The 16692-nt window shown below is 38.6% G+C and overlaps 2 protein-coding genes across 2 annotated transcripts; both read right to left on the bottom strand.

Annotated features, from left to right (window-relative positions):
* Positions 1-1286: 1286 nt before the first annotated feature.
* On the bottom strand, positions 1287-10572 carry laptm4a (lysosomal protein transmembrane 4 alpha). The gene is made up of 7 exons (XM_080048297.1): positions 10368-10572; positions 7872-7992; positions 5436-5512; positions 4168-4290; positions 3387-3482; positions 3117-3215; positions 1287-2227 (listed from the first exon to the last, which is right to left on the bottom strand). Exons 1-7 carry the CDS (start codon positions 10494-10496, stop codon positions 2153-2155), a joined length of 720 nt encoding a protein of 239 aa, XP_079904423.1. The 5' UTR covers positions 10497-10572; the 3' UTR covers positions 1287-2152.
* A 598-nt stretch (positions 10573-11170) lies between these two features.
* LOC307265969 (uncharacterized protein) lies at positions 11171-14138 on the bottom strand. The gene is made up of 5 exons (XM_080047830.1): positions 14043-14138; positions 12702-12786; positions 12506-12597; positions 12302-12401; positions 11171-12218 (listed from the first exon to the last, which is right to left on the bottom strand). Exons 1-5 carry the CDS (start codon positions 14106-14108, stop codon positions 12088-12090), a joined length of 474 nt encoding a protein of 157 aa, XP_079903956.1. The 5' UTR covers positions 14109-14138; the 3' UTR covers positions 11171-12087.
* Between the last annotated feature and the right edge of the window lie 2554 nt (positions 14139-16692).

Raw genomic sequence — 16692 nt, 5'->3', positions numbered from 1 at the left:
ACGCCTCCACTAATGATGCTCCAACCCCGTCAAAGCGCCTGGCCAATCCACGGGTGGGACATTACATTCGTAGGCCTACCACCTTAACACATGGTATGGACGGCGATGTCGTAACAGAAGTTACATTTTTCTCTCTCTCTTAAAATGTCCTATAATCCTGCATCTTGGCTTGACCTGTTAAATGTCTAACGTTATCGTGACACCGCCTTAAGATAGTACTATATTTAACATCATGGAAGCATTTTATTATGTTTGTCTGTAGGCCATTCAAAGCAAATCCTCACTGTAAATATAATTATATATTGTAGCCTATTATATCTACTGTATAAACACATAGAAGCAGTGTATTAGATAATAATATCCATATAAAGTTTTTAAAGTAAGACATATCAAAAAATAAACAAGATAAACCAGACATTTTGACCGGGAAAATAAATATCACAAAAGGATTCTCGATAACTGGATTTTAAACATCTTAACCAATCAATATTACTTGAACACTTGACCGAAAAGGCCTAATGGTGTTTCAAAACCCTTTCCTCACTGAAAGCTTAAGACAGAAAGGATAATTTCTTCAAATTTAAAACCTGTGAGTATAAAAATTATCAAGCAGTCTCAGAAACAAATGCCTAAGGTAGCATGAATTCCAAATTTACTATAAATACATAAAGTACTGAGGACCAGGCCTATGTGCGATATAGTTGTAGTTCAGGAGGTCACTCTTTAAATATTTCTGTAAACTTAGGTGTGTAAACAACAAAACATCATGTCTATGATTTGGTGAAAAGAAGACAACACGTTTAGGTTCTTTGAAATGTTTTATATTCAGACCAAATTTACGGTGAAGGAATAAAGTGACTTTAAACATTTTGTATGACTGTAATTCACAATCATGATAAAAACAGCCATATTTTGATCAAATGTAAGTGCTTTATAGTTAACTCATTATTGAACATTAGATTGGAGCATCAAAACGTACCCATGACTTTAGAAATAGCATTAGAAACGAGTACACATCAAGATCCATTCAGAATCCAGAAGAGCTGACTTTCAGCAAACATATGCCTTAAAACTGACAGAGTTATTATATATATATTTTGAGCATTTCAAATAAAAGCTGTCGAAAACTCAATCTGCTAATGAACACCTTGGGATATAATGGAAATCTCCTTAATAGATAGAAGTGGCTGTTTGAACCTGAGTCAAGTTTTTTTGTTTCTCCACACCAATTTGTATTTTGAATTTCATTAAGCACATTTGACACGGACAAAGGAGTCACCATGACGTACATGTTCTGAAACGTTTATTGAAGTCAAATGCTATTGTTCACTAGGATAAAATCATATTACCATTAAATTAATGGGTGGGGTTGTTGATAAGCATGCAACTACTAATGTCCACAAGACTAGCTTTTCTGCTCCAGATGTCAGGTGAGAAATAAGAAGGGAAAATGATCCGCCATCGCCGTCTCTCTCTCTCTCTCTCTCTCTCTCTATGTCTCAGATAGGAAACTATTCACTCGCTTTGCTAACACATCAGGGCAGCAGAGAGGCATGGAAATGTCAGGGGTGGTGGTGAAATGAACCACAGCAAAGCTAAAAAAATAACAGACCAAATAAAAGGGGGCTACAGACTCCATTCAAGGTTGAACTGGAAACGTCTAGATCTTAATTATTAGGAGGAAAAGTAACACAATTCAACAATAATAGTTATAACAAGTGGATTGTCATTATATATTTTTTCAAACACTTCATATACCAATCTATAGATAGGATGGTGCTGGATTGATGATAGCATATCAAGCAACTTAATTTTCACATGTATCCCTTTTTACTAAGACATTAAAAAAGGCCATAGGGCGGAAGGAGAGGGGAGGAGGGGGGCTGGTAGCTTCCGTCACTTTTCAAACATCACATTCATTCAATTTCACACAGATTTCAGTCCTTGCCACCTTTTTCTCCACTCAAACCTCCGGGACGCTCAATAGAAATACAAAGGACAGGGATGAACAAAACACATCAGTGGCCTTACACACACACAGTAGGTCAGACGAGGGGGTAAGGGCGTGATGGTGTTCAGAAAGGGTTAGTGAGGGAAGGTAGGAATGCATATGGTGGTGTGTGCGCATGTGTTTTGGCAATAGGGCTGGTGCTTAAGCTGGCATGTAAGGGGGAGGGGGCTCCTTCTCTGGCATCTTCATTGCCATCTCATAGGTGGGCAGGATGTACTGGTGGAGAAGGGGGAGAAAAAAAAAGAAGCATAAGAGTCACAACACTCTGAATGAAACAGTCAAATCTAGATGCACAGTTCAGAAGTGCGTGGGTACAAGTTAGGGCTGCAACTAAGTATTCATTGTTTAATCGTTTGAGTTCTTACAACATTTTATGGGGATTTGTTACTTTATTCTGACTATTAAAGCAGCTAAGCTGATGCTTCAAGCTACTGAGATGGTTCGACCCGGATCACCTGGCTAACGCGCTTGTTTTCACTTCACTAATTGCTTTCTTGAGTTGTAAATAATATCATCCAAACTTCTTACAATAAGTTTATTCCACCGTGCAATATTTACATTCATAGTTCAGCTTCACAGCGATGCAGAACAACAGCAGTCAAAACCGTTTGCCCTTCCAGGTCAAACACCTGCCAATCATCAGTTCCTGTCATGCCCTTGTAGGGCAAGATTAGACTGCCACCTAATGGCCAAACAGTGCATAACAGACCACACTTGTAGATAACGTTTGGCTTCTACACTGACATAACATAACACAAATTTAAACATTTTGTCTGTCCAGCAGTTCAAAACGTAAAGATATTCAGTTTATTGTCACAGAAGACATACATTTGCGGAGCCGGAAACATTAATGTTTAGGGATTTCTACAAGAACGATATGAGACACATTTAAACCCGTTTCTAAATGTATTTTGTGTTTTTTTTCTCTCGATGTCATGGTAAACACGTATGAACACACACTCTACTTTTGACTTTTTCAGACTGTTAAGGTGTGGACGGCACACCACCTGCTGGCTCATGTTAGGCATTACACAACTGTCCAGTGTGTATTTGTGACAGTAGGTACTGATCGTGAAATAAATAATGCTAAATGTATAGCGCATACCTGGGGAGGGGTCTCGAAGGCAGGGTAGACCGCAATCTCTGGCATGTTCCTGTTGTTGATGTACTTGTAGCAGTTCCACACACAGTTGATCAAGTAAGCCTGGAAGGCAATAGTAAAGTTTGTATTTGTATGGCTTAATCAATGACTTCACAAACACTTTCATTCTTGAAGCCTTTTAGCATTTGATTTCATATATTATTTATATTAGTTTGATTTTGCCGGGACATGCAGAATAAACCAGGTTTAACTGAGAATAATAAATGATTTTACCTTGAGGATGACGAGGAAAGCAAAGAAGACAAGCACAAAGAGCAGCAGGCAGCTGGAGTCCAGAGACAGGAGGTTATCCTTGTATGGGAAATCCGGCTGAGGAAGAAAAGAAAAATGTCAGATAATCAATAACGGTCCCCCTAGGGGTCTCCAAGTTAAATTGAAGGCTTTTTAATACCTTTTTAAATGCTACTTAACATGAAATGTAAGGCCAACGTCAGACCATACTGGCAAACGTTTTAACAAAGAACATTTATTTTAAAATCACATTAATATACTCTCATTGATTAGTTACAATAGCTTTGCGAAATGTGTATCCTCTTAACAACAAAATCTAAAAAGTGCTTATTTGTCACATAACGACCCCTCTTCAAGTATTTAAAAAGGCATTCAAAAAAATAGAAGCCCTTCGTGAATGAAGGTCATACTTTGCAGCGAAATTCAATACTTTTAAGGATATTATTTTGAGAATTTTAAATCCAATGCTTTAAAATTTAAATCTTTTAAGGCCCCGCCTGAACAAGAGCCCTTTCTTTTAATCCTCATTCAACTTACATCGTTGCCAAATTGCCAACCAATGCGATCGATAGAAAATAACTTGACCTTCAATATAGTCTCCATAGAGACTTGGGGCTGTCATAGCATCAACATGTCACAAGCCTTTGCCATCTTTTCATTATTTAATAATGCAATTGTTGGATCGATTGGTACAAATCTGTGGTAAAATAAACAGGGGAGCGGTGGTGTGATTGATAGATGATGTCAACAGGATAATACTGACCAGCTGGTCCAGGTAGTCCTTGATCCTTGGCAGGTAGGTGAGGGAGCTGATGGCCACCAGGCAGCTCAGAGCAAAGTCAAACAGCTGGTAGCAGAAGAACGGGATGAGCCAGCCGTCACGATGCTGAGGACACCACAACAAAGTCAAGTTAGGAACAAACTCATCGATTGGGCAGATCCTTTTTGTTCCCAAGGAGACCATGTTGCATTTTGTTTCCCTTTTCAACCTAACCTCCACACACTTGTCTTAACACATCTGTATGCAGTAGGTAAGTTAACGCTCTACAAAACTCTACAGATGAGGACGCAGTCACAGCCCAAGCAGCAAACAGAAACACTATTTTCCCCTTTTTATTGTTTTAAAGTAGCTCGTAACCTTGGTTTTCTTGGTTTAAATGTCTTATATTTTCCCTGGATGGAAAATGTTCGTCCTGCAGCTCAGGCTGTGACTGATTTGTGGTTTGGTGGGTGAATAAAAAGAGCCTGCCCAACAGAGACAGGGCGCGCCAGGGCATTAGAACTGTGTACAATCACATGTCTCACTAGAACAAATCCACAGGGACGGTTGAAAATCAGCAAATGTGGTCACGTCACAAGGATCTCTAGAGGCATTTTTTTTTCTCCTACCAAAAGCACAGTCTACTCCGGCCTTTACTTCACTCTCCAACCTACCAGATTTCATTATGATCATCAACATGTAGGGTATTTCATTGGGACACAACTACAGCAACCGCAGCTCTGCACTGCCACAATGTATTGGAGGAAGGGTGTTGACTATTGTTGCATGGGAGACTGCACTTGCACAACAAAAGCATAACTCCTGCACACACTGCTCATTGTGTGTCATACTTTAACTGCGCAGTCATCCCAACTAGCAGCTAAATGCAGGGCCACGTCAAAGCACTATCAAACCTGTCAAGTCTTGATGCCATCCGGCCTCCCTGTGAGGTAAAGATGACAGGCAGTGAGAACATAGCATTGTGCGCTACACTCCCACTGCATCGGGAGTGGTGTGGAACATCCAGTTGAAATATACCGTGGTGAAAACATAGAAACAAAAACAGGCTGATCTGGTATTTCCTTTTCCGTCTTGCTGACCTCTTAACTCTGGTGCCTTTACATAAAAACTTGAAAGCAATGAATTTATATGAATTCATACTCTGGGATAACATATTTGCATTAAGACAACATGACAGAGCATTATATGAAGTGCATGCTTGAAAAAGAAGAGTTAAATAAAACACAAAGTCCCACAGTGTGCACACTTACAGTAATGGCTCCATACACCATCATGGCACTGATAGTGAGCATCAGCAGAGAGATGGCAAATCCAACACAAGCGTTCTCTGTATGAGAAAAAGGGAAAATTAATGAATTTACCAAATGCAGGGGACGATTTATTCCACTTTTTAGTTCCTTATCTTGTTCATTAAAAAGGCGGAGTCAGCGATTCTGGAGAACGCTTCTTGTCAAAATCAGTGAATATCTTCTCAGGATGCGCTACATGTACGTACTGTGTAGGCTGAAAAGAAATCCGGTGTTAAAACAAAGTCTAGGCTCTGCAAACCGGTATGCAATCGAATGGAGCCTGCAGTAGCTAGCAACATGGCAGTTTAAAGAGTCTACGATGTGTATTTGTTTTCAACGCGCACACAGTACGGAAAGGCAGTGGATCATGAGGAGAAGATATTCACTGATTTCGACACAAAGTGATTTTGACAAAAGGCGTCAGCCAGAATCGCTGACGCCGCCTTTAATGTGTACATCACTGAGTGTGGATGAAAGCACATCAGCCTGTTCTCTCCGAGGCAGCAGTGATTTGCATACAGTGCAAGGGACCTGTCTCCAGGGCTTCTCTCTTTCCAGCTTACTCTGCATTAAAAAAGGGCCAGCTCTGGGGAGGGTTAAGCCTCTCCCTCTCAGTTGCGTAGTGTCCGTAAATACACAACAGTGAAACTCAGTCTTGGATAATTAAAAGAGGCCTGCCTTTCATATCCTCTTCTCTAGCCATCATTCACTCTCTCGCTTCCTCAAATTGACCTGCCTGTTGCACTGGAGAGATGATTCATGTGAGAGAGCTACTGCAGTGATGCGGACCACAGACAGTTCTGTGTTATCCAGTAGCTCAAGCTGAACAACTGGTACAGCAATATGGTGCAGCAATGTGATTGTGTTTTTGTGTTGTTTTTACTGTTTAGCTTTAGGTTTAAGATTAGGCAGGGTCACATGTGAGAGAAGTGCCAAAGAGTCTTTACATACATACAATTTCCTGTACTTTTTTTCCCATTGTAAGTTAACCTTCCAATTATTTTGTAAAGTAGGTTGTGTTTGGTCTGCAAAAAGTCCCAACATCATTAGGGTGGCCCTTTACTAACACAGTTTACCTTAGCCAAATCTTAAAATGTTTCTGTTTTGTCAGAATCAGTCAACAAAAAAAGTATTGAATATTCATTAACCCAAACTAAAAGCCAGAGACTATTCCCAAGTGTCCTTTCTAAGTTAATTAACTGAATGAAGGTCATTAAATAACTTTTAAACATGGCCTGAATCGGGAATAAAAAGGAGTGCAGCCTGACAAAGCTGTGTTATGGCAACGTTGTCTCTGCGGGCTGTGGATAATAGGAGTGTAAATGTGGATTTGGACCGCAATTGCACTATATTCACATGAGAGCGTGCATGGAGGATCTTTCACTACATCACTCTGCCGTGACCGATGCCCTGTGTGTGTGTGTGTGTGTGTGTGTGTGTGTGTGTGTGTGTGTGTGTGTGTGTGTGTGTGTGTGTGTGTGTGTGTGTGTGTGTGTGTGTGTGTGTGTGTGTGTGTGTGTGTGTGCAGCACTGAGTCAGTGCTGCACATTTATCTGTGGGGCAGAAGGATTCTGCAGACTAATTTTTATCATCTGTATATTTTGTTATTTATGATGATGATAAATTCATTCATTTGTGTCTTCCAAACACATTGAAATAATTGTTTTAAACTTTATTTAAAACAAAACAAAAAACAACGGTTTTCGTTACTTGATTTTTCCTAAATGTTTATGTTTTTTACTAACCGGTCAACCGATTACACGTGTACACCCGCACATCCCTAGTGGTCAACATCCACTGCCCTGTGTGCTGGCATATGCCTGCTGTGGGAAGGTCAACCCACTGCTGCTATTTCCACTCCCCTCCCACTGAGTCACTGCTTGCGAGAAATGAAGAGGCCTTTACCGAGCCAATCAACAAAATAACCGCTAGACAAAAAAAAAGACAACCTGTTGGTTGCCCTGACCTGGCACATATAAATACAAATACCTATGAGCAAGACCAGGAAATACTAAAGGAACAACACCGGCAACGGAGCATCAATAACACAACATTTTCAGACAACATGTAAAACACATGTTCTGTTGTCGTTGTGAGTGATTTGGTTTTACAGTCAGTGGGGAGTTGTGCTCCCTGTGGGAAATGAATCACATGTGAACCTCAGCACAGCAGCAGTGTATAGTCTCTTGAAAAGAAGAGCACAGCAGCAACTCAGTGGTTATCAGAAAAAGAGGCCACTTTTATATCCAGCACAGAGAATGTGATTGAAGTTTCACAGTGGAATCAAACTGTTAATCGTAACAGAATGTGCTTGATGTGTAAATGCTTAACAAACTCTAAACAAATTCCACATGTTTTTATAATGGCGTTCGCAGCCCTTAAAGTAATTCTGCTTACCGGACATCCTGTCAGAGGCAAAGTAATGGTCGATGACCTCATATTGCAAGTCAATGGTGGGCACGTTCTCTGGGTGGGTCACAGCTACAGTCAGCAGGATCCCCATCAACAGGTTGACTACCTGGAGGAAGGAAGGAGGGGAAATGAAGAGACATTTGTATTTTAAAAACTGTAGCAGTTCAGTTTAAGTTAAATTTTAAATTGAAAAAAAAAACCTCAATACTTTTTGGAATGCATTTAAAATGTATTTGTCCCTTAAGGCCTTTGCACACCGGGCGCAACGTGAATAAACGCAACGTAAAAGCGAATGTTGAAATGTGAATTTTGTCACGTCTCACTTTAGAAGCGACGTCCCAGAAAAATCGAACTCAGTTCGAAAAAATTAAAACGCAAATTTGTGATGCGAAATGACGGCGCTGGTGTGGAAGCTTGTATTGACTCTGTATACGTTCGTTAATTAACGGATTAATCGCACGAATAAAACGCGCCCGGTGTGCAAAGGCCTTTACAGGCAGCCATTGGTTCAGTGGTTCAGGTCAATCATAGACTGTAAAAAAAAAGGTCAATATAGTGGGAAAACCAACTTGCCAAGAGGATGAGATACTACAACAATCAATGTATTATCCCCTTTTCTAATGTTTTTAAATCAAATTTACTTTATCGTGGGTATGCAGTCATAATTGAAGAACCATTTAAAAGGTGCAGTGTGTAATATGACATCATCAAGAAAGTTCTAAAAAATGTTACAAAGTTCTAGAATGCAACGCTCCCTGGGTAACCCCACCCCTTTCGAATAATAATAGAACAATTCTAGACTCAAGGACGCTCTGGCATTGCATTAATAGTCGGCCAGTGAAAAACATTGCACTCACAAGATACAATGTGTCTGATAAAAATGTATTCCAAAACAAAAAAGTAATAATAAAAAAAACTGTGATAAAGAAATAATTCACAAATGTTGTGTTAAATTGAAACTGAGATTAGAAAAAACTTGCAAAATGCTTGTTCATGTTGTAAAATGTATGGAATTCATACTCAGTGGGTCAGCTCTTTCAGTGAAACTAGCCCAAACTTGACCAAGAATGTCCTCATCGAAACAAGTATTTCACCAACATCAATGTCGCCTTATTATCTTATATTCAAAGAAGGTCTGTCGACGGAAGACTGCAGAAGGTCTTATTAGCCACTTGCGTATACCTATTTGTGTGTTTAAGGAGGATAGAGTAGGGAAAGCCAAGTTTTTTTAATGTGAAAAGAACATAATAGTAAAAAACCCTAGGTGTAATGTTTTGTCTGGTTGTATCAGATTTTAAAGCCAGTTGAGAGTATCACATCACTGTGGAAATAGGGATTTTGTGGAAATAGAGGACAAGGTTCATATAGCGTAAATCAGGTTAGATCTTTGGCCTTTTTTTAATGCCGCACTGATTGGAATTAAATACCAATTTTACAATAACAAAAACGTTATAGAGAAAAACGACATCAGATTTTAAATTGCGATATCAGATTTTATTTTTTTTGAAAATTCCACTTCCCATGTCTTACCAATTTAAGACTTTTGAAGGACATTTTAATACCAATTCAAGCCTTATTTTTGGATGAACGTCCAAGACCTTTTAAGGATCTGTATGAAATCTGTGGGTGTATCTGATTTTTAAGGCCAGAGTAGGTGTGCCACATCACTGTGGAAAGAGGGCTTTCCTGGTAATAGAGGAACATGCCTCACGTGCTTTTTAAGAGTATCAAATATTGTCCAGAGCAGGATTTGGAAACGCAACCTACAACATCTGTTACGTGATGTGGCGAAACCTACAGTCTGTGGTTTTAACCAGAGGGGATTAATCCAGCTTTGAGCAGGAAGAGAGTGGAAATATGCAGAGGGCAACGACAGCGCAAACAATTAGATATTTCAGCGTGACCATGAAATACAGATGCTCGAAAATAATCTAACTTACTTTATACAACACACTCAATTTTAAAATCTGAATACGCCTTTGTCCAATGATGTTACTCATTTGTAGTGAAGCTTGTTATGATTTGACAGCAGTTAAGTTAGCATGTCACCGTAACATCGGCTAACTCAAGCTAACGTCCTACACAGCGTCACGTCAAAATGTCACACGTTTAAAGCCATACAATCGAACTCAGGTTATTTACTTTTGCAGGCGCCTACTGAAAGTTGACTTATCGTTAATTGTGTAGCCGTGTATTCAAGATTGGGCGAGTTTTATTCGTATCGGCTGAAATACAGAGCTGGTAAAAACTGAAATTATAGCATGCTACTGCTAACGCTAGCGTTCCCTATAACGTTGACTCGGCTGTAACGGCTGTCTTTAGTCAACAATAAAGCTTAGCTAACGTAAAAACAGCCATAATACATAGAATCTCGGAAACCATGTACATTCTTTATATAAGTTGCTACTTAAACAAAGTTATCACAGTTGATCCGCAATGCTAGCCATTAGCTTGCTAACCCGCATCGACCATTTTACGCACCATGTACCATGTCCCCAAGATGATGGTCCCCGTTCGGACATGGCAACATCCACAGCACCTGGTAGTGTACAGTCTGTCTCGACTGGGCTTAAAATGATGCATGTCCTCCACAAGTGTAGGAAGAAACATCAGTAGAGCTGGTCGTGGAGAATAAAAAAAAACACCTTCACACCATCAACAGTCAGTGAACTAACACGGAGGAACGCCCACCACTTCCCCTGACGACATGCGTGACACCGCGGATGAAAACAAACGCTCTGACTGGGCAGAAAAGGCGGGGATCGATCGGAGGCCTTGCTTTGGCGGACAGGGGACACCTATATCAAAACATTTCAATCACCCAATAACACATCTGCACAAATAATTTCTCTTTTTAGACTACTTTGTTAAATGTTTTTGTATACCCCCCCCCCTCCAGAATCTGATAGTTTTCTGTTTTGAGTGTGTTCTATCTTTGTGTCTAATATGCATTTGAAAAAATAGCACACACTGTTCCACAACATGGATGTTGTTCTATAGATCTATGTGTAGGCCTACATAATATCCTCTCGTTGTCGATATTATGTTTAAACTGCCGGTATACTCTCAATATGCTCATAAAACATCATACAGACAACAAGGATTAAAATTGTTATCAGGCTCATTTATTAACAAATTGGAATAAATAGCAAATATAATTTTACAGCAGATATCTATACAAGATAATGTGTTACATTGTAGCAGCTTCATTTCCTTATTATTTACATATAATATATACACTTTTTAGTACACTGTTAATTTACAGTGCTTTCATTCCAGCCAGCCTCTGACTCAAAGCAACCATCAGGAGAAATTTGAGGTTCAGCAGGAGTCGGGGTTGAACCACCAACCCTGCTGTGACAAGTGGACAACTACTCTATTTACTGAAACAATGCCACCCTAGATTTAATATGAAATAATTAAACATATATACACTTAAACAAGATTCATATTACATTGTTTAGTAAACGTAAAGTAGCTCATATATCTCTGGTACAACCAGGGCTGTATATCCAGGATTGTAGAACTATTGAGGTGATCAGTCCTCGTCACAAAAGGCTGGTCAAGCATACTGTAGCATACTACCACGTTTTTGCAAAAAGTCACTCTAGATCTAATTTAAAAAAAATGTATATACTACAAAAATTTGTGCATAAGTGCAAATAAAGCTGCCACTTTAAAATGATTACATAACAAAGTATATTGTAGACGGTTGATCATTCTTAAATCAATAATTCATCTGGGACCATCTCTTGGCAACCACATGCACACAATAACAAATAAGGTTAGGAACGAATAGGATTTCACATGGGGAAGACAGAAATTAATTTCAAAATAAAAGTACATTTAAACACTGGTCATTTGGCTGACAGACTTCACCTGTTTTGTGCAAAAATTAAATGTTAAACAAAGTAGAAAAAAACTAAGTAAGACAACACAGAGAAACAAAAAAACACATCAAGTGTTAGTTACTAGCCTACATCCCTGTGTAACATAGAGATCTCAAATCTTTGTAAAATATTGACACTATTTTAATATAAATATAAATAAATTATCAACAGCAGACACATTTGAATCCCCATCTGCTTTCCTTAATCCCATTTACAGCAGCTCCTTTGGTACAGAAATTTGCCCGGCATCATCACCTTAAAAAAAGATGTTTGGACAGTCAAACAAAAAATTCTTTCCTGTTGGGGTTGTGTTATTCTTTGCCTGAAGACCTCTGCTGGCCAAGAATGTATCCTCCGTCATCTTTATTTTTCCATTTGTAGATCAATATTGCTGCCAGTGCAGCTGCGAGTATCACTCCTGTTACACCTCCCGCAATGACAGCTGAAATCATAAAATACACAGTTGAAAATACAAATTCACAGTGTATCATCCTGTCAGATTCAGTACAACATAATGCAAAGTACCGGCAAAAAGGTCTATGTTCTCCATGAAGCTCTTGCTTGTTGAGACAACAACAAATTCAGATCTGCCATCTCCTGTAGGCCAGAGAGAACTCTCAGCGTCCTGAAGACAAAAGAAGTTACATTACTTTATTTCCTGCTCCGTCATCCACATGATAAAGTCAAGAAATAGTGACACTATTTATGAAAATAACTCATGTGCCGTACATGGGAAGTATTCCTGGTTCCACCTCCTGAGTTTGCTCCTAATATTCGGACATCTTTGCTGTTGGTTGGGTCCTCCATGTTTTTTATTTCACCTGTCGAAATAGATTAAATGAAATATATTGAGTGAAATGAACAACTATTGAAATGTAAAGTGGGTCATCAGTGTTTTATAGTTGATTTTCTGTACACAGATTACCTTGTTCTGAACAATCCCCTGAACCAGAACCAGAATTCTCCAGCGCATCTCCTGATCCCTCTAGGTCTTCAGGAAGGGCAGAAAACTAATCACATGGAGAAAAAGGAACAAGAGAATTTTAAAATGCAGCCCCACCATACTGTATTATCATCAGACATATAAAAACAGGATGCCTGTGATGGCACTTTCCAGAAGAGGGGCTATAAAGATATTAATCATGTCTCAGGTACAAAGTCCAACAGAAGAAACACACAATCTCAAAAGCACCCTGCCGCTGAGCGCTGACGAACCCCTAATGACGCAAATGTGCACATAGTTTTCACCAATAAAGTGTAATGAGTAGAGAATATGGCCTGACTTTAACTGCAGTATTATCCAACCAACCAACAACAACTATTTGATTATCCAAAGGTTTGGTACAGGAAGTAAAGCTATTGTCAAGGAAAATGAACTACTGCTTTGGAGGATTTGTTTATCCTTTTTCTTTTATATAATTATACATTAAATATCTGAGTGTCTTTGCAACATTGTTCAGACAGAATAAGCAAATTGGAGACATCGTTACAAGATGTAGGAATTTTTTATATTAATTATTTTCTGATATTTGATTGACTAAATTATTCATTGTAAAAGACACAGACACATTTTACAAAAATAATTGCAAGTCGAAGCTATTTAAAAGAGAAGGATGGTTTCAGAGAAAAACTTTTTTAACTTTACTACATGCATCTCATATTTAAGCCCATTTGATTGTACTATGATTTTACTTTCAGCATGATAGCAAAGTAGTTCAACCTCGATCAGCTACAGCATTAAAACGGTGCTCTCACAAATGATCGCAGTTTAAATCCTTCATAAAAAGACATATATGACATGCATCTTTTATGCATAGCCAAATGATTGCTCTTGAAACTTTACATTTTGGTGTTGCTACTTTTTATTCAAATAAAATATCTGAAATTCCTTTAGCTCTACTGCATTTATTCCACAGCTATAATCACTTTGTTACTATTGCGGAATATAATCCCTGGGACACAATCCAATACAACATTAATTAATGAGCTAATGAGCCCTTTGACTAGAAATTCTAGGCTAATTAATTTATATATTAAGGTTTCTGATATTAAACAATAGCCTACTCAAGCCCTTATAAACGATAAACAGATACATTTAAATTACATACACCTGACCCGACCTACATATTGACATTTCGTAGGTTAGCCTACTCGGCTTATTTCAGGAAGTGAGAAAGGTGAGCACAAGATGTACTGTTTAAAATAGTGTCACTCAATGTAAAGCCTACTCAATGTATCTCTACATTATTAGACTGTAACGACTTACCGACAGATTAACTGGACGTAATAATGTCACAAATAAAACCAACGCAGCTGTCAGATATATCGTCATGTTTCTATCGTAGTCCTCTTCACAGGAGTTCTTCACAAGAGCTCGGCAGGTGTTTTGATTGATGGAACCTCGTGACTCTTCCGGACTACCCAAACCCCGCCCACCAATAAACCACTGAACGTTCCATGGCAACTGCAGCAAGAAAAAAGGTAAAGGGGTGAAAAAAGTAACCTATACTTACCTACTGTTATAAGTAAAAGTTAGTATTCAAAGGTGTGCTTGTACTATTTAAATTACAAAAGCATTTAGATTACAGTATCAAAAATAGGCCTAGCCTATACTCAAGCACGCATTTTTATTGTAGCCTATGTTCGTTAAACCTGCAGTGTGTAGAATTTTGGGTTTTATTTCCTAGCAGACTTTGTAGAAAATAATTATAATATCCATAAGTACGTTGTATTTAGTGCATAACGTTAGGGAATTTCGGGTCTTTAGTTGTAATATTGTCATATATGCCTGTTAGGAGACACTAAGGTCAGTTGTATAGATAAAGTCTCATCTCCTTCTACTCCAGAATGTTATGGTTCACTGTGTTCAGCTCTGAACCAAAACATTGGCACGCTTGGTGCCCGAGCCGGGGAGGTGTTAGAGATAGCGCGAGGTTAATACACAGCTCTAAGCATATGTATCTGGCAGAATTGAAGTGCAAGTCAGGAGAGTTGCAGTCCGGTTCTCCTTGGCCAAGTCTGTAATAAATATTGCTTCATAATTCATCCAAGTCTCCTGAAATATTCTTCCACCTGAGTTGACCTCCAACCTTAACAGAACTTCCTTCACACATCATAGCTGATTTTTTTTTTTAATAATAATTATTTTTACCCTTAGAAAGGGTCTCATATGTCCATATTTCTCCATACCTTGGACCAAGGCATTGGCGCCGCCATGTTGGAAGCGTCATGGTTGGAATGTCATCAGGTGCATTGTTTAGAATTTAGAATTTTTCTTGTCCTTGAAGGCCACTGTAGCTTCTGTTATAATTCGAAAGGGGTGGGGTTACCCAGGGAGCGTTGCATTCTAGAACTTTGTAGAATTTTCTAGAACTTTCTTGATGTCATATTACACACTGCACCTTTAAAGAAGGCCTGGTGAGTTAAGTTTATTTCATTTAGCAGAAAAAGGTTAAGTTTATGAATGATACATCTAAATTACATTCAGATAATTTTGGTTTACATAATCCATCAGTTGTGGGAAAGATTATTAGGATCAACCCATGCTTCTGAATATGAACCTTTCAAAACAGATTTAAAAAAAAAAACACAACAATGCTGATCAAATGTTAGAAGAACAGTTTAATCATACATAGTCACAATTCTGCTTCCAAAAATGAGTGTTTACTTCATCTAACATCTGGAAATGTACATAAGGCCACCTGAAAATGTACATGACTTTGACAGTGTGACAAAACTCATATGTTCATATTTATATAATTGACAATATTTTACATTGCTTTTGCTTACAAGGTAGAAGCTGTTCCAAAATACAGCACTCTTCTGTACAAAAATAATTCTTGTCATGTCCTGTGAAGTTTCCATGGTAGCAGAGAGGACTAAATGCAGCCTCGGTTTAAGTAGAGTGTTTTTTTTCCTTTCATTTTTAAACTGTCACTTCAGAAAGACTATCAACAGGGGATCTTACAGCTCCCATACAAATAGAGGCTGGCCTATTCCCATTATGGATTAAAAACAAAAACCATGCCAGATTGTGAAGCCATAAAGTTATTTTTTTCTTTAAAATAACACTGGATCAAATAAAACTGTATACATTATATTCAAGGGGAAAGGAGTGATGAATATACACACATCAAAATGCACATTTTGCCTTTCTCCCCAAAAAGTGTAAAAGACATTTACAGCATAAACGTTTACAAATGTACAACTGTACAGACGAAATAAAAGCATCACTACAAATTTAGAGCAAGGCCTGTCAAACACCACGACTAGACATTTTTTTTTTTCAATTAAACTAATAATCTTACACTTATTAACTGCACATATACTACATGTAATCTACAATTATTCATATGAAGCAAAGAAGCCATCACTACGAGCGTTGCAGGTGAATTGTATAGCATTCGATGGCCCCACCGGCCTCCATCAATGCACTTGCATACCCAACCAAATGAAAAAAAAAGAACTTTAAAAAAACAAAAACAGAACCATTAAAAAAGAGGTTCTTTAAGCATCCCTTTCTTCAACGTATCCCACTAGTTCTAGTTCATACCACCTCAGATGTACCAAAGCTGGGATAAACTCCACTTCACACCAATGTTTTTTTGAACACTACTCTGACCTTCAGGCGGTGGGGGTCCCATCATTGCTGCAAGCCCCCTACCCAAAAGCAACAATTTACTCATACATAAAGATGCTATACATTGCTAAACTACTTCTACGCAAGAGATGATTATTCAGTACATAAAATATACTGTTTTCTAGGGCAGTGATCATCTCAAAACTACAAGACAGATGTTACACAAAACATAAGAAAAAAAAATCATTCCAAGCATTAAAATCACAGCATGCCAACACATAGCCCACTCCCACCCCACGATCCCCACAAAAAGTACCCCCCCCCCCCCACTACGGTC

This window comes from Ammodytes marinus (assembly GCF_949987685.1).
Source record: "Ammodytes marinus genome assembly, chromosome: 19".
Classification (NCBI taxonomy): Eukaryota; Metazoa; Chordata; class Actinopteri; order Uranoscopiformes; family Ammodytidae; genus Ammodytes; species Ammodytes marinus.
Note: the sequence above shows the minus strand (reverse complement) of the source record. Positions and strands in the feature narration are given on the sequence as shown.